General features: G+C 52.2%; 1 protein-coding gene across 1 annotated transcript in view; it reads right to left on the minus strand.

Moving 5' to 3' along the window:
* The window catches only part of UROC1 (urocanate hydratase 1), a 45,416-nt gene that overhangs the window by 9,154 nt on the left and 18,542 nt on the right, over positions 1 to 17,720 (minus strand). Inside the window, exons 9-18 of the mRNA XM_034997352.1 lie at positions 17,311 to 17,399; positions 14,770 to 14,832; positions 14,285 to 14,464; positions 13,873 to 13,970; positions 12,943 to 13,015; positions 11,164 to 11,285; positions 9,441 to 9,511; positions 6,212 to 6,310; positions 3,869 to 3,968; positions 762 to 843 (exon numbers count right to left, since the gene is read on the minus strand). Coding sequence (XP_034853243.1) covers positions 762 to 843; positions 3,869 to 3,968; positions 6,212 to 6,310; positions 9,441 to 9,511; positions 11,164 to 11,285; positions 12,943 to 13,015; positions 13,873 to 13,970; positions 14,285 to 14,464; positions 14,770 to 14,832; positions 17,311 to 17,399 — 977 coding nt within the window. The remainder of the gene's footprint in view (positions 1 to 761; positions 844 to 3,868; positions 3,969 to 6,211; positions 6,311 to 9,440; positions 9,512 to 11,163; positions 11,286 to 12,942; positions 13,016 to 13,872; positions 13,971 to 14,284; positions 14,465 to 14,769; positions 14,833 to 17,310; positions 17,400 to 17,720) is intronic.

Genomic DNA, 17,720 nt, shown 5'->3' on the forward strand with positions numbered 1-17,720 from the left:
CTGCTCGAGCGCATTAATGGAACCCAGGGAGGCTACTGTGGGAACCTCTGATTTGTAGCCCGTCAGTCAGATGCACAGGTGACAACCTAGACTTACAATCGGCATCTGAGGTGGTGGCATCCTTGTGGGATCCTTACCCTGTGGGATCTGGTTCTGTCTCTGAGCAGATGGTGTCAGAATTGAGTTGAATTGTGGACACCCAGGGGGTGTTGGAGAACTGCCCAGTGGTGTGGGAAAGCCCCCACATGCTAGAATTAGGGTGCAGAATTATAGCAGACCTCTTCATGATGGAACTGCCACTGTCAGCTGGAATAAGATCCTTCTACAAACCCCAATTTCCTCATGGCACAGACTGGGAAGAGGCCTGGCAGGGCAGAGCTGTGAGCCGGGGACCCAGGAGAGCCCAGAATCCAGGTCTCCCGCCTCCCAGCCCAGCTGCCCAGGGCACATCAGTGGAGAAGGCCCGGGCCAGGACAGCACTGAGAATTCCTGAGAAAACATCTGTGAAAACAAAGGGGAAACCGACACGATAAGTGTAGGGATGGTTTTTACAGCTTTTGTGTCCAGTGCGACAGGTGAGACGCTGAAAGGTAGAGTGGCTCGGCCATGTCCTGTGATTTCCTGTTCACATGAGGAACACATCACAGCAACCTTGTCAGCAGAGCGAGCTCAGGGGAGGCAGGGCCCAGGACCCTCAAGGGAATTCCCGAGACCTCTACACCAGCCCAAACCCACAGCACCCAGTTCTCCCAAAACCTTACCAGCCAACACCCCCACCATTGTGAAGAGCGACCCAGGTGGCACCTCGAAAGGCATCTCCCACGAAGTTCTGCACAGCCATGTCTGCGGAAACAGAGACCACCGCCCATCATTCCCTGAATGAGGCGGGCTGGGGGGCCAGGTCAGGCTCTGAACAGGGCGACAATGGGCTGAGTGGGGCCTGAAGGACAGATAGGGAACTAGGCACAGACTCTAGAAACAGCAATAATTTATGTTTGCAGAGCCACAAAAAGCTGGAGTACTGACAAGTGCTCAAGTACCCACTGTTATCCTTCTGTATAGTTATGCTCTCCAGCACTGAATGCCAGATATAGTGCCCCAGAAGCAGAAAGAACAAAAGAATTAAAGGGTGGTGGTACTGATTTTAGTTCATGGATGCAGAGAGCCAAAGAGAGTCACTCCCCCCGCTTAAAACAAAACAACAACAAAAAATAAGGGTGGAGGACAACTACAAATTAATGACTGTCCTTGACCCCATCAGAGAACTGAGGTCCCAGGGCAACTAACTAATTACAGTCTGGGGAGAGAGAGGCCTTTGCACAGAGAAACAGAACCCAGGCTGGTCACCTAACGTGTGTCTAACAAATTGCTAAAGGACAAGCATGAGCTTGCCTGAGACCTTGAGGTCTCTGGGACACAAATATAAGGGGGTGTGCATGTCCTTGCAGGCTCTTCCTCCAAAAATCTGGCTGGGTGCTCCCAGAGAAGATCGGGGAGAATCCTAACAACACCCTCTTCCTTATACTGGGCTGTGAAATGCAAGAAGTGCAGCTCTAGAGCATGAGAAAGGGTGGGAAACTCTAGGGCCTCCTGAGATGCCACGGCCCAGCCATGGCTTGGCTTTCACTCACCAAATCTGATTTCAGACTTCCGACCTTCAGAACTGTGAGAGAATACATTTGTGTTGTTTTAAGCCATTAAGTTTGTGGCATCTTGTTAGAGTGGCCATAGATATGAATATAAACTATATTAATATCAGAATTTCAGAGCAAGGAATATTATGATGGACAAAGAAGAACATTACATAATGATAAAGATGTCAGTTCTCCAAGAAGACATCAGAAACTGAAATGAGTGTGCACCTAACAGCATAGGTTTAAAATACTTGGAGCAAAGATGGTTAAGACTTGAAAGGAGAAACAGACAAATCCGCAAGCACAGGTGGAGACTTCACCACTCTCTCTCAGTAATTTACAGAAAATTAGGCAGAAAATCAGTAAGGATCCAGATGACCAGAACAGCATTATCAACCAACCTGACCTAACTGATATCTGTAGAACCCACCAAATAACAGCAGAACATATGTTCTTCTCAAGTGCACCAAGATAGGCCATTTTCTGGCCACCAAACAACCCTTAACAAATTTAAAAGGACAGAACAAATATAAAGTATGTTCTCAGACTATAATGGAAGTCAGTATATATAATGAATATAGTATATATAATGAATTCATTATATATATATATAGCATATATAATAAAGTCAGTAACAAAGGTATCTGAAAAGTCTCCTAAAACTTGGAAATTTAAAAAGATACTTCTAGGGGAGCCAGGGTGACTCAGTCAGTGAAGCGTCCTACTAGGCTCAGGTCATGATCTCAGGGTCATGAGATTGAGCCCTGTTTTGAGCTCTGCACTGAGCATGGAGCCTGCTTAAGATTCTCTCTCTCTCTCTCTCTCTCTGTCCTTCTCCCCCACTTGCACACTGTCTCTCTAAAAAATGTTTAATTAATTAAAAAAGATACTTCAAGTAACCAATGGATCCAAGAGGAAGTTTTATGGGAAATTAACAAATATTTTGAACTGAATGAAAATGAAAATATATAAAAATTTGCAGGATGCAGCTACAGCAGTGTTTAGAAGGAAATTTAGAGCATTAAATACCTCTATTAGAAAAAAAAAAAAGGTTTCAAATCAGTAACCTCAGTTTCTGCCTTATGAAGCCAGAGAAAGAAGAGCAAGTTAAACACAAAGCCAGTAGAAGGAAGGACATACTAAAGATTAGAGCTTTAGTATGACTTTGGGGGGCGCCTGGGTGGCTCAGTCATTAAGTGGCTGCCTTCAGCTCAGGTCATGATCTTGGGGTCCGGGGATCGAGCCCCATCATCGGGCTCCCTGCTCAGCGGGAAGCCTGCTTCTCCCTCTCCCACTCCCCCTGCTTGTGTTCCTTCTCTCTCTGTGTCTCTCTCTGTCAAATAAATAAAATCTTAAAAAAAAAAAAAAAAGAAATCAATGACCTTGGAAGCAGAAAAGCAATAGAAAAAAATGAATAAAACTAGAAGTTTCTTTTTTTGGGGTGATCAATAAAGTTGATAAATTTCTAAGCAGACTGATCAAGAAGAAAGAAAGAAGACACAAATGACCAATATCGGGAATGACAGAGGAGACATCACAACTGACCCCACAGACATTAAAAAGATAAAGGAATACAACTCTATACCTATAAATTTGATAACTTACATGAAATATATCAACTCCTTCAAAAAAGTGATACAGATGGGGTTCCTGAGTGTCCACCTCCTTTGCTTGGCATCCCATCCATAATGGAAGGAGCCCCCAAGTGCTGGGAATGAGCAAGCTATGCCAGGACTAGAACCCACCAGCCTCTGTGATGATTAGGATTGTAGTGGGTTTAGAAGCAGAACAGTCGCAGCAGCTGCAGCAGATAACCTTCATTGAACGCTGGCTGCAAGACACTGACCTAATGCTGCACACATATTAATTCATCTCATTCTTCACAACAACACTCTGAAGTAGGTACTATTGTTATTTCCATTTTACAGATGAGGAAATTGAGGTTCAGAGATTTTAAATGCCTTGCTGAAGGCCACCTAGCAAGTGACAGGGTCAGGTGCACAACTGAGATTAGGGCATCCAACTGTCCCATTTTGCCTGACACTAGCTCAGGTTAAAACCAGAAATCCCAGATCCCAGAAACCCCGGTGTGCTGGGCTGGTCACCCTATGCCAAGTCTCTCAGATGCCAGAACATTTTTTGCAGCATTATGATTGACTGAATGAATCAATTGATTTTTAAACAAAATTAAATCCAACATTAAAAAGATTTTTAAAAAATTTTGTCTTCCTCACCTGCACAGAAAGCAGAGCCATCATAAATGTTAGAGGTCTCCCTAAAGGGGCTGTCTGTGCCACTCACATCATGGTGGTCTCGGCTCAGGACCACCGGTGCCTGCAGCAGGGAAGGATATGAGATGTCAGCTAACAGTGTCTACCATAGCTGCCTGGCACACACCAGAAGCCCTTTGGATCGCTCCCCCTGGGAATAGACCTTCTTCAACAAGAGGAAGCATAGATGTTTCTGATGGCTTTTCCTGTAGCTACTAATGGATTCCACAGATTGGGTGCTTTCTACATGCACAGGCCCCCCAGGTGCTATGCCTGTGTAGGCTCACTGGGCAGTCTCAGCGACTCTATCCAGATAGGTATGCCTGTTACCATGCCTGTTTTATAGACAGGAAAACTGAGGTCCAGCGAGGAGAAGAAACTTGCCCAATGCCATAGAGCTGGTAAGTGGACAGGCTGGGATTTAAATCCACACACAGTATACTAGAGTCTGGGCTTTCTCCTGAGCCTGTGCTCTATCGAAAGAGGCAGACAGATAGCCCAGGGGTGCCGGGTGGACGATTCCTCTCTGGGCCTTGGTTTTCTGGACAAGGAAATCACTAGGATCCTTTCTGTGCTGCCATTCTCTGTGAGAACAGAGACTTTTCACGTGGTGAAAGCACAGGGGGTTTGATTTTTCAAATGCATGTGTTGGCAACTCTTCCTGTTTCCCAAAGATTTCAGGCTGCTTGGGGGTCTGTGACGTGCTGCCAGGCAGCTCTGCAGCTCTCCGCCCCAATGACAGAATACACTGCAGCCCTGGGGAAGGCTGAGTGGGGCCGTGGCTAAGGACAGGTCAACCAGGCTCCTTTGTGCCAGGCACAGTGTGGTTCCATTATAAAAAACAAGTTCTAACTGGAACAATTACATGGTAGACGTGAAGGGGCTGGGGCAACGGGGAATGTTGCATGACCACAAGCATGAGGTGAGAGCTAGTCTGGCCCAGCTGCACCTTCCTCTTGGCTGTCCTCAGGGGGAGGAAGGCAGTGCAGCCCAGCTGCAACAGGCAAGCTCTTCCCACACCAAAACTGGGAAGTTTCTTGAGTGTCTCACAAAGGAACTATGGCTGGCCCCAAGAGTGTTGGTCTTCCCAGCCCTCCCCAGTGGTCATAGGATTTCACGGGCTCCCTGCGTAAGAGGAGGTATCTTGCTGAAAGCGGAACTCCCCATTGCTCTGAATTAAGAAACCCTTCTCTCCTTTCCTTGAACAGGCCAAGCTTGCTTTTCACATTTGCTCTGAACTGCCAACCCCCAGGGATTCTAGCACCTTCCAGATATTCAGGTCTCAGTTCTACATCAGCACTCAGAAGGCCTGTTCTCACCACTCTGTCTAAAGTCACCACTCATTCCCACCCCTCACCCCATCACCCCCATTCATTTTCTTCTCATGTTCATCACCATCTGAAGTTCCCTCTGAATTTATGCCTTTATCCTACATCATCAGTTTCCCTTCCCCAGTGCGTGGATGAGGTTGGGACCCTGTCTATTTGGCTCTCTGCCAGGTGGTCCCCAGTCCTTTAGAATGAGCCTGGCATGGAGGAGGTGCTCAATCACGCGTGTGGAATGAATGAATAAGACGTCCAGCTCTCCATGCCAACCGGCCGATGGCAGCCTGGACGTGAGTGCACCTAGAGAGACGTCCTGCCGGAGCTGCCCCAAGCCTCCTCCTGAGCACGCTAGCAGGGTGCTCTGGCAGCGCTCCCTGAGATGGGCTGGGGCTGCTGTCCTTGCCACCATCAAAACCTTGCCACGCGGTGGGTGCACCGGGACAGGCATCACGTTCATCCAACCTGATTTCCCTTTCATATCTGATCATTAATACTGGCACTCCCAAACACAGGATGCCAGCAAGAACTCTGCGCATGAGCCTATGGAACAGGAGCAAGACGGCCCTCCAAATGAGTGTGCCCAGAGCTCCATGTCTTCCATGGTGGGCCGGCTGACTAGGAGGAAAATGGGGGGAAGCCAGGGAAGTTTGTCATGGTTTATAAAAAGATAATTTTTTAAAAAAAGAAGATAATTCAAGAAAGATGACTCACTTGATCCTCACACCTAGGCTTTGAGGTTAACATTAGTCTCTTTTCACAGAAGATGGAACCTGAGGCTCAGAGAGGGCACCTGACTCGCCCAAGGTCACACAGCAGGGAACATGTCAGAGGCTGGGTTTGAGGACAGGCCTCATCACTCCTGGTCCCCAGTTATCTGCCACCCACATGACACAAACATAGACCCCGGGGCCTCAGGGCCATGCCGGCACTGATTGGAAGGAAACTAGGGGAGGCCTCCTGCCTGCAGCACAGGATGCATCACCTTGATCTTCCCATGGGCGATGGCTTGGTTGAAAGCCACAGCGATGGCCACACGGCCTTTCTGGTCTGAGTACAGGATCCTCGCCTGGGACCCCACCACCTGGGGGGAAAAGGGAGAGAAAAGGAACCTTGGTGACCTAGTGATACGCAGGGGGAGACTTGGGTGACAGGTCTGCCAGCAGCCAGATAGTCCCCTCGAGGGAGGTCGTGGAGGACCCCAAGGTGTGTGGTAGCTCTACAGTCTGCAGGCCTGAGGTGGGCCCTCATGTCCAGCCCCCAGGCCACCACGCCAACCACCTGCATGTCTGCATGCAGTCGAGGCCCCCAGACGTCCCTCAGTGATCCAACACCTCAAGGCTTAACCCCAGGAGGGGTCTCCAAGACCCTGACCCGCCCATCTCTAGGGATGTTAACTATTAGGAGCATACCCCTGCTTGAGTCCTTTCAATAAAAATAGTATTAATGCCGCCTAATGCAATTTTGGATTGTGCCTGGCGTAGCCGCAAGTACTCTGCATAACATCGCTCACTGGTGAGTTAATGAGGAAGGTGCTATTATTCTCATCCTAGGCTCCACTTTACAGATGAGAAAACCGGGGTGCAGAGGCTGAGCCACCTGCCACGACCACCTGGGCAGTAGGCAGCACGGCCGAGCGCCTGTGAACAGAAACACCAGGAGCAGCCCCTCTGGAGTAAGACAAGTGCTACCAGGAAACAGAAACTGCAGCAAGTAAAAAGGAATCCCTGTCTGGCACAATGGTTCTCAGCCAGGATGACATGGGGTAATGCCTGGAGACACGTTTGGGTGCTGCCAGCATGGGAGGAGTGCTGCTAAACATCCCACAATGGCCCCCCACAACAGAAACTTATCTGGCCCCCAGATATTCGCACAGAAATTTGCACCCCCATGTTCACAGCAGCATTACTCACAATAGCTAAAATGTGGAAGCACCCCAGGTATCCATTGACGGATGAACGGATAAGCAAAATAGATATATTCTATGCAGACAATGGAATATTATTCAGCCTTGAAAGGGAAGGGAATTCTGACACACGCTACAGCGTGGATGAATCTTGAGGACATCATGGTGAGTGAAAGAAGCCAGTCCCAGAAGGACAAATACTGCATGATCCCACTACATGAGGTCCCTAGAGCCATCAATTACACAGAGACAGAAAGCAGCATGGTGGCTGCCAGGGGCTGGGGGAGAGGAATGAGGAGTTCGTGTTTTAATGGGGACAGTTTCAGCTTGGGAAGACGAAGAAGTCTGGAGACAGATGGTGGTGACAGTTGCACGCAATGTAAGTGTGCTTAAAGCCACTGAGCTGTACCTTAAAAATGGTTAAAATGGAAAATTTTATGGTAATATATATGTTGCCATAGTTGAAAAAAAAAATGATTTGGCCCCAAATATTAGTAGTGCCAAGGCTGAGAAACCCTGGATTCTCCAAAGAGGATGTAGGTTTTCCCTCAGCTGCCCGGCCCCTCGTCCTGGAATGGGGTGGAAGGTTCAGGAGCGGGTGATGGAGCTAGCCGCACCCGTGATCGTGAGCCTGAAAAGAGAGCTCTTCTGGGCCACGGCGCCGGCCAGCATGGTGAGGGGAGCCGCTTCTTCCTTGCACATGACTTGCTAACCCACAGCCTGACTCTACTCCCACCAGCTGCCTCAAAGCCCTGTGGGAAGGACTAGAGTTGAAGTCAGCACTGCAGAGATTTTCAGATGTCTTGGATCCAGAAAAAGAAAATCGAGGAGGAACTGGTATCAGATTGCCAGCTCCATCAAGAGTATACCTTACACTCAATTAAAATGTTTAAAAATCCCGGGGCGCCTGGGTGGCTCAGTCGTTAAGCGCCTGCCTTCGGCTCAGGTCATGGTCCCAGCGTCCTGGGATCAAGCCCCGCATCAGGCTCTCTGCTCCACGGGAAAGCCTGCTTCTCCCTCTCCCACTCCCCCTGCTTGTTTCCTCTCTCGCTGTGTCTCTCTCTCTGTCAAATAAATAAATAAAATCTTTAAAAAAAAATGTTTAAAAAGCATGGGCTTCTGCGACCATCATCTTTCCCAAGGCAAAGAGCAACGTGAAACAAGTACGGAGAACACAACTTCCAGAAAACTTCAACTCAGACACAGAAGAGACAGTCCTGCTTCTCCGTTACCCTTGCAGCAGCGTCCAGAGTGCCACTCCCCACGCCCCTGACCTCTCATCCTCCCGCCAGCCCCTTCCTGCTTGGTGGGAGCCCTTCCCTCGAGGCTGGGTCCTTCTCTTCTCCAGGCCACCTCTGGACTGGCCCCACACATTTCCGCTCCTGCCCAACCTCCCTGTGGCCCAGATCCTCAAGTCCAACAGTCCGGAGGTCCTCTCAAATTCCGAGCGGTCCCAGAGACTGCTGTTGGCACAGGGCTTGTGACGGAAACACACGTGCAAACCACTGGCCCAGGAGGAGTTTGGGTGGGTGGTGTTGGGCCACCGAAGCCCAGGATGCAGGCGTGGTGCTCAAGGGAGTCCCCCTCTGGCCCTAGGACCCCCAGGCCAGGGACGGACGTGTGTCCACCAGGCAGTGTCTGGCCACTGAGGTCTGTGGCCAAAGGCGTGCAAGCCAAATGCCCATGTTTCGTTTGTCCTTGGTACACCAAGCCGGCTGCCGCCTCAGGACCTGTGCTTTGGCTGATCCTCCGCCTCCCCTGACTGTCACATGGCCGCTCCCCCACCCCCAAAGCCCTAGTGCACATGAGCACACCCCCAGATGTGAGGCAGCAGCATGCCCCTCTGCTCAGCCCTGGCCCCGGCCGTGCCTCATGCACAGGCTGTCCCAGAGGGCCTGCTCCAAGCCTGCGCGCCACCACAGCTTGGGCGTGCGGACCGCCCGCAGCATCTCCGCTGTGCGGATGACACGGGAGGCTCAGAGAGGCTGCGCCACTCGCCCCAGGTCACACGGCTGGGAAGCCAGGAGGACTGACTCTCTTGAGCTATCTGTGGAGTACCTGGGTGAGCAACAACCTAACTGATGCTGGTCACTGCCCCAGGGCCCCAGGGCACCTTTTGAAAGGCCCTGGGCTTCTCTGTCCGGTGGCCTGCTGGGTGAGGTGGCTGCGGCTGCCTTCTATGAGGCCAAGGAGGCTGCCACCTAAGCAGTCTCACGGGGTATGATGGCACCATCTTGGGCCCACATCTACCAGCCTGGGCGTGGCAAGCAGCACCCCACCCCTGCTTCCCACCAGGTCAAGCCCTCACCAGCTGGTGCTTGGTGGCCTCCCGGATCCAGCGGATGTTGTCCATATACTGCAGCTTCACAGTCGGGTTCACTGCAGGGAGAAAGCAGGGTGTCACAGGCACTGGGGGCCCCTGTCCTGTCGGGCTCAGGCACAGGCCCTCCCTCTGGCAGCTGCTCAGCACAGACAACTGTTTTGCAACCATCATGGAGCCCAGACATGGGGTCAGAAAGCCCCCATCCCCAGCACCACACCAGACCATCTGACTTCTGGGACCCATAATGCCAATAGTCACATGAATTAATGCACAGACGTGTGCAACCCACTACCTGATACACTCATTCCCTCAGCAAACATCTATTGAGTCCTCACTGTATGCCAGGTGCTGTGCCAGGCACTGGGAACAGAGACTGCTGTGCGCCACGAAGGAAATAAAAGTGTGGTGAGGTAGTCACTAGGGAGGTGGGTCGGGGACCAAAGGCCTCTCTGTGGAGGTAATGGTCAAGCTACATCCTAAATGCTAAGGAACTAGCTACACAAAGATCTGAGGGAACAGTGCTCTAGGCAGAGAGAAGAGCCAAGTGCAAAGGCCCTGAGGTAGAAAGAAGCTTGGCCTATCCCAGTAAGACGGGCCAGTCGGCTAACGTGTGGAGGGCGTGCAGAGTCAGGTGGTAACTGTGTTGCTTGGGAGCTGCTCCTCCCAGCTCATGGGAGCAGACTTAAATCTTCAGGAATTGTGTGACACAGTAGTTGACACAGACATCATTAAAATTTCAATTAAATAAACTCGCAGTTTTAAATATTTTTAAGGCAATGCTCACAAGTCATCACTGCCTAAATACTTTACTACCTTTTATTAGGTTCTCTGCTCTTGAGATTACCTGCCTGGGGGAAATTCTGCAGCCGCTCCACGTGGAGCCGCGCTAGAAATCAGCCACCCGGAGAGTATTTACAGCGTGGCCACCAGCAGGTGCAACAGCTCAGAGCTTCTTCCGGGGACGTTTGGGTGAACACCCACCGTCCTGCCGGCTCCTCTAGCACCAGACAGCATCTGGCGATTTCTGCTCCTTCCCAAGAGGCCTCGGCCCCGCCCCGCCCCACCCCGCCTGGCTCCTCCCACACAGGTGCCCGCCCACCCTCCCCCGGTACGGCCGGCCTTGCATCCGGGTAACCTGGACCCGCCCCAGCCCACCGAGTCTGGATGTGGGCAGCAGCGTGAAATGGCCCCTGGGGACTGAAAACAAGCAGCCAAGGCTGAAGGATCCACACAGAGAACTGGAAAGAAGGCGCCCGCGACCTGCAGAAAAGCTGCGGAGAAGTGGGGGCAGGAGCTAGGACAGCTGAGGAAGTTTCATCAAATACTTGCCTCCTCTTCTCCACGTGATAAGCAACATGTCAAATCCACTACACAGGAAGGGACTGAGGTTAAACAAGGGGCGGAGGCGGGTCGTCCGTCGGGGGACAACCACCACCATCCACGTGGGAAGGCAGAGCCACGCTCTCTCTCGGAGAAACCACAGGCCACGGCAGGAGCTCTGACACAGGGAAGGCAGAGTGGGGCACAGCAGACCCCTGCGAAGAATCGGAAGCACTGTCGACAGGCATAAACCCGAGGCCACATGCTCTCGTGCCTGCGGGGGCCAGGCAGAGGATGAGCGGAGAAGGGGGCTGCATCAGGGGTGGGCTGCTACCCGAGCCTTTACTGGGCCACCTGCCTGTGAGCATCTCCCATGCCACAGCCTCACCTCCGTCAGCAATGGCCTTCTCTAGCACAGATGTGGCCAGCTCATCTGTGACTGCCAGGTCCTGGGGGTCCCCTGACGTGCATACCCAGCGGAAAGGCCCAAATCCCAAGGAGAATATGTCCCTGCAAAGACAAAATGCCTCCTGGCCTTGGGGCTCCCCGGCCTGGCTGCACCCACTCACGAGGGCGGGGCTACCATGAACCAAGAAGGGAGGGCCTGCAGATGCTCCAGAAGTGAGAGGGGGGTGAAGGTTGTATGCTGGTTGGGTTGTGTGTTGGGGGCGTGGCATGTGGGCACACTTAGTGAAGTCGGAGCTTCAGTGTCCAGAATCATTGCTGGAAGCCCCTAACCCACTAACTGGACCGCAGGTTTAGAAGCCCTCCCCCCTCAGCCTCCTCCCTCCCCCGTATCCTCCTCCCCCTCAACCCCCTCCCTCCCCCCTGTTCCCCTCTTCCCCTCAGCCCCCCTTTCCCTTCAGTATTTATGATATGGGAAACAATGGCGGAAGAAAAATTATTCAATTTCCTTACTCCCTACAGCCCGTTGACAAGTCCTTGAAACAGGCAGAGAGACATTCCTCTAGGGACTCAACTACCTCCATGTTAATACTTGGCTAAGGACAAAAGACAATCCTAGCCTGACAGCACACCCCCCCCCGCCCGCCGGATCCTATAAGCCTACTTTAACATATAAAAATTCCTTTAGAAATGTCCTTTATCTCTAAACCCCCAAGATACCTGTTGGCACTAATCCCCCAAGCATATGGCCCACCAATATCCATCTGAAGGGTCTCATGACTAAGGTTTTATTACACGGTAATAAATGACATTTTCCCAACAATAGCTAGCCCCCTCAAGGGCCTGGAAACCTTGTTTCCAAATTCCTTAGAGACCTACGCCATCCCTAACCCCCTCCCAACTTGAAAGTATATAATGGGCCGTTCCTCATCACCCCGGTGCAGCTCTTCCTACCCACAGGTCCTGTCCCCGAGCTTTAATAAAATCACCTTTTGCACCAAAGATGTCTCAAGAATTCTTTTTGGCCTTCAGCTTCCAACCCTAACATCTTTCCTACATCATTACCCCCTCCCCCTCAGCCCCCCTCTCCCCTCAGTGTTACCCCCTCCCCCTCATCCCCCCTCTCCCTTCAGTGTTGCCCCTTCCCCCTCAGCCCCCCTCTCCCCTCAGTGTTGCCCCTCCTCTGGTTCTCTGTCCCTCCTCTTAGATCTGCACCATTTCTTGCTGCAGGAGCAGGGAGCTGGGACACAGACAGGCAGAAATTCCTTTTTAGTGTTGTTACAAAGACAACCTGAAAATCAATGAACTACATCGAAGTAGTTGGGAGAAACAGTAAATGTGGGGGCTTGGCCAGGTTTGCCTTGGGCAAACCGACCTTCCTAGGTGGCCTCCAGGCCCCTGGCCTCACCCGTCCCCTGGGCCCACGCTCCTCTCTGGACAGTGCCCAGCAGCCCCCTGTGTGTGTAGCCTGGCAGTGCGGGCCCCTGAGCCTCTGCTTCCTCACCCACAGTGAACCTGAGAAGGAGACTATCGCCTTTCTCCCCGCCCTCTCTGGTCCCATCTTGTGCACAAATGGGCTGGCAAACCTTCCAGAAGCATCCTGAGGCCTCCCATCCCCTGCCCTTGTGTTGCTTGGTTTGACCTTGAGGCCTCCCCCTCTCAGTTGGATCTCCCTCCAGTTATCTCCTGTTTCTCCCTACCTGAGGACTTTCCCAACCTGAGAGTCTAGGACCCAGAGGCTGGAAGTGACCCCATCACTTACCCCATGATGTGCTGGACATACGAGGGGTAGCGGAATTCCGTCTTGTTGGCGCCTTTCTTCTCCACATCCGCTCCTGTGGGCAGAGCACCCGCACAGAATCAATCAGTGGAGGGTATGAGGGCTGGCCCACCTGCCCCAAGGCGAGGACTCATGCCACTCTCCAGAAGGGATTTAAACAAAGAGGCCAGGGAAAAACAGTGGACGTGCTCTGTTTTCCTAGGGAAGCCCCACTGGGGTTGGGAGACAGCAAGTGCTGCTGTTGGTGTGGGGCCGGGTGGGGGTGTACCCATGTTACCCCTGGTCCATTGGTGCCCCAAAAGGCCCAGCAGAGCCTTTGAACTCCAGGAGGGGAGCCAGGGGCAGGGCTGGGAGGGCGACCTTCCTCTCTGTAGTTTTGTACCTTCTGCACTTTACCTTCCAGCACGGGCCACCTGTTTCACAGAAAAGTCTCCCGCAGACATTAGGGAGGGCACGTGCTGGAATGAGCCCGGGGTGTTACAGAAGACTGATGAATCACTGACCTCTACCTCTGAAACTAAGACTACACCAGATGTTAATTAATTGAATTTAAATTTTAAAAAGAGTTTCCCTCACAGAAAAGTTAGGCTGCATTCCCTACCACCCCCCGCCCCCCGCCCCCCCTTGGAGCTTATATCCGAGCATCCTACCAACTCTCTTTGTGTCACTTGACGTTCTTAAGGCAAATGGAAAAACTGAGGCCCAGGGAGGCCAAGGACCCAGCAGGACCAGCTCCCAGAAGGCCTGGGCAGGGACATGGTGAAAGCTGCATGCTGTGTCCCCACTTCCCTCCGGGCACCTGCCAGGCCCACTCCTGGCTGGTGAGAAGGGAGAGTGCCCAGTGCCAGGCTCTTGGCCCCTCCCAGCCTGCGGAGACTGGGGCCCCCTCATCTCGCCTTTGTTGTGTCTCACCTGCTCTTTGGGCCTCCAAGAGGAAGGCATTGCCATAGTCCCAAAAGAAGAAGTTCTCCTTGGCTAGTCTGTTGATGGCGGAGACTTGCCTTCTCAGGCTGCAAGAGGCCGGTGGTTCGTGGTCAGCCCTGCCCACCCATAAGGTTCTGAGAGCAGGCCCTCTGTGCCTCACCCCTGTCACCTTTCAACTGCACCCCATGGGGCTCAGCCAGCTCTGTTTCCATCCCATCCCACCCTCCTCCCATCCCACAGAGGAGGATACAGGTTCAGAGAGATTAAAGCTCTCACCTAAGGCCACACAGTTGGCCCCTGGAGAACCAGGCAGAGGCCAGAGCCACCCAGTCCAAAAGCTCCTGCCAGCTGTGTGCAGCCCCACCCCCACACACCCGGAGTAGCCCTGGGACATCATCACCTTTCCTGGACTAGGCCCTTGAATGCAGCAGGGTCGGAGGCCATGAGGCTCTGGGCCTCTGCAAAGCCCAGCTGCACAGGGTAGTAACCACCATTGAATGGGTTGTGACAGGACGTCTGGTCTGACCCCAGGTCCACCAAGAGCTCCCCTGTTGTGTCCAATTCGTGGACCAGACGCTCCCTGGGAAAGACATGGGGTGATCAATGCCGGGCAGCACCTGCCCAGGTCAAGGGTAGGCACCCTCTGGGGCCTGAGTTCACGGCCCAGCTGGGAGGGGATTGCCCTCCCCTCTCAAAAGAACATCTGTAGGAAGGCTGCTGTGAAGTCGGGCCAGGATCTGGGCCTTGAAAACTGGGATCGGAGCCTTAAGCTGAGTACATTGGAAGCTTTGTGTCCGGGGAGCACAAGGCCACCATCAGTACCTTGTCTGGAGGGGGAGGTTCACCCAGGGTCCCCAAGGCTGCCAACTCCCATCCCCCACTTACCAAAGATCCACCACATTGCCATGGTAACCAAGGCTGAGCACCTCCTTCCTTTTCCTTGCTTCCCTAGAAGGGCACGAGAGCAGAGCAGATGGCCCATTGCACCTGCCTGCAGCTGCCCACCCCCACCAACACCAAGCTGGCAAGAATGCAGAAGACCCTGGAGTTCACCACAAGCACTGTGTGCCAGCAGCAGGGCCCAAGGTGCAGGGACCTCTGCGGCGTGGCTTTTGAGGATCCAGACCTGTAACAGCAGACTTGAATGCCCCAGATGAGAGAAATGAAATGACAACAGTGACAAGCCTTTTTGAGGGGATTCACAGAATCAGGGCTGTTGCTGTTAGCGCACTGATTGGGATTGTTCTAGAACTCATGCAAGGTGATCCTAAAATTGTAGACATCACTAAAGGTGATTCCAGAAGGCACCTGGGTGATTCAGTCGGTTAAGCATCTGACTTGATTTTGGCTCAGGCCATGATCTCAGGAACGTGAGATCTCGAGCCCCACATAGGGGCCCCGCCTCAGGCTCTGTGCTCAGTGGGGAGTCGGCTTGAGATCCCTTCCCTCTGCCCCTCCCCCTGCTTGCATGTGCTCATGCTCTCTCTCTTTCTCTCTAAAATAAATAAACCTTAAAAAAAAAGATGAGCGGCGCCTGGGTGGCTCAGTCGATTGAGTGTCTGACTTGGGCTCGGGTCATGATCTCAGGGCCCTGGGACTGAGTCCCACCTTGGGCTCCGTGCTCAATGGGGAGTGTGCTTCTCCCTCTCCCTCTTCCCCTCCCCATCTCTCATGCTCTCTCTCTCTCTCTCTGTCTCAAATAAATAAATAAAATCTTAAAAAAAGATGACTCCAAACATTATTGGGAGAAATAAAAGGACAAAAAAAAAAAGACAGCATATTTAATACAGATAAAAAATACAGAAGATGTAATACATAAAGCCCCACAGGTAGGAGAGGGGTCAGAAAGCACGAATACGTCGGGAGTTTGGGCACCACTCAGAGATGCGGTTTGACTGAACACCACGCTTGGCAGAGATGCCTGTGGAGCCGACGCGCCCCTTTCCCAAGTGCAAGGAAAACGAAGCAGGAAAAGGCATACAGTCCTAGAGCAGTGAGGAGTGTGGAAGCAGTGACCAGCAGAGAAGGAAGATGGGATCCCAGCTGCAGACCAGCACGGGGACTGGGCCTCCACTCCCAGAGGCTCACTCCACTCCCATCTGTGCCTTCCGTAGCTCAGGGAGCAGAAGTATAACCCGACGGGCTGCTTGAGGCACTCTGTTAAAAAGATTTGACCTGGTTCTGTGGTGTGTGTGTGTGTGTGTGTGTGTGTACAAGTGCATGCACATGTGTGCAAGTGTGTGAGTGTGTTCAGGATGCTCAACAACATTAACAGGTTTAGGAGCCAGACCCATCAATGTCCCACTAGAAGTCTGGAATTTCTCCTATATTCCTATATTTAATGGAAACTCACCCGAGAGTTTTACACAGGCGTGCAATGGGGTCAAACTAGTATTTTTAAAAGATCAGTGTCAAATAGTATCCAATCCTGGTAATGGGAGTATTTCTCAATTCAGTATATGCTTGAACATTTTCCTATAAGCCCCTTTTGAAGAGCCCTGGGCAAATCTAATTATAGCAGAGCTGGAGAACCACTGTGCAGTGTGTCTTCCCCAAACAGAGCTCAGTTCTGCAAAGTAAGAGGAAGCTTCAAAAAACCGGCATCAGTAGGTGAAGCGTCCAACTCTTGATTTTGGCTCAGGTTATGATCTCAGGGTCGTGAGATCAAGCCCTATGTAGGGCTCTGCGCACAGCAGGGAGTCTGCTTGGGATTCTCTCTCCCTGTGCCCTTCCCCTGCCCTCTTGTGTTCTCTCTAAAACAAACAAACAAAATGGCATGGGATCAGCAGCCCCCAGGGCAGTCCTCCCCCCATTCCCGCTAAAATACCTCAGAAAACATCAAACCAGAGGGAAATGTTGCCAACCCCTTGTCCCCCACCCTGAGAACCAGAGCATGAGTGGGGAGGAAGATCAGCTTACCCCTAAACTGGAGTCACGCTGAGGAACAGTTCCATCTTTCAAAGGCTCATTTCCCCCCAACAGATTAGATGAGCACCTACTATGTGCTAGGCTCTGGGCTGGGCACTGAGGCCACAACAGTGAGAAATACAAGGCGTAGTCTTTGCAAAACGGTGGCTCAATATCAAGAAAATCATTTAGCAGCAAGTGTCTGACCACCAGGTATGGGAACTCCAGAGTTACCTGCACCCTAGCCCTAGGGACTAGTGAGAAATTCTAATGGAATTAGAAGGGGCGCCTGGCTGGCTCGGTCAGTAGAGCACGCAACCCTTGATCTCGGGGTTGTGATTCAAACCCCATGGTAGGTCCTGTGATGTTGGTATAGTACGACCTCTGTGGGGTCACTTGGTGAGGCGCCACCTGTGGCCAAGTGTCAGGCATTTAACAGGCCCATGTAAAGCAGCCCAGCCTCCAGGCCCCTTCTTGGGGTCTAACCACTTCCCCATGCTCACGTGTCAGGCACTGTACCTGAGTCTTTCAATGCAGTGGTCCAAGCTGTCGGTCACTTCCATCAGCCATCCTTGCTCGTGGCGTTTCATGAGGGCGGCTTTATCCACCTGGGACCATGAGACACAGGGTCTCCCAGTTACTGGGCATGCCAGCCTCCACTAGGAAGATGCCGTCCCCCATGTAAGTCACCCACTTTTATAACGCAGTATCAGGGCAGAGGCTGTGAGCTGCTTTCCAATACTTATTCTCCCTCCTGCCTTCCTTATCAACAGAACCCAGATTTTCACAGGGACACTGTGCTCAGCCCCAGTCCAGGCGAACCACAACTAGTCCACTGTCTCCAGCCTCCCTTTTAGGTAAGAACTTCCATTTGATCCAATACTGACCAATGAGGTAAAAGAAGGGGTTTCTTAAGTATTATTTTCTCA

Source organism: Mirounga leonina, unplaced genomic scaffold (genome assembly GCF_011800145.1).
Source record: "Mirounga leonina isolate KUSES-001 unplaced genomic scaffold, KU_Mleo_1.0 Mir_94, whole genome shotgun sequence".
In the NCBI taxonomy this organism is placed as follows: Eukaryota; Metazoa; Chordata; class Mammalia; order Carnivora; family Phocidae; genus Mirounga; species Mirounga leonina.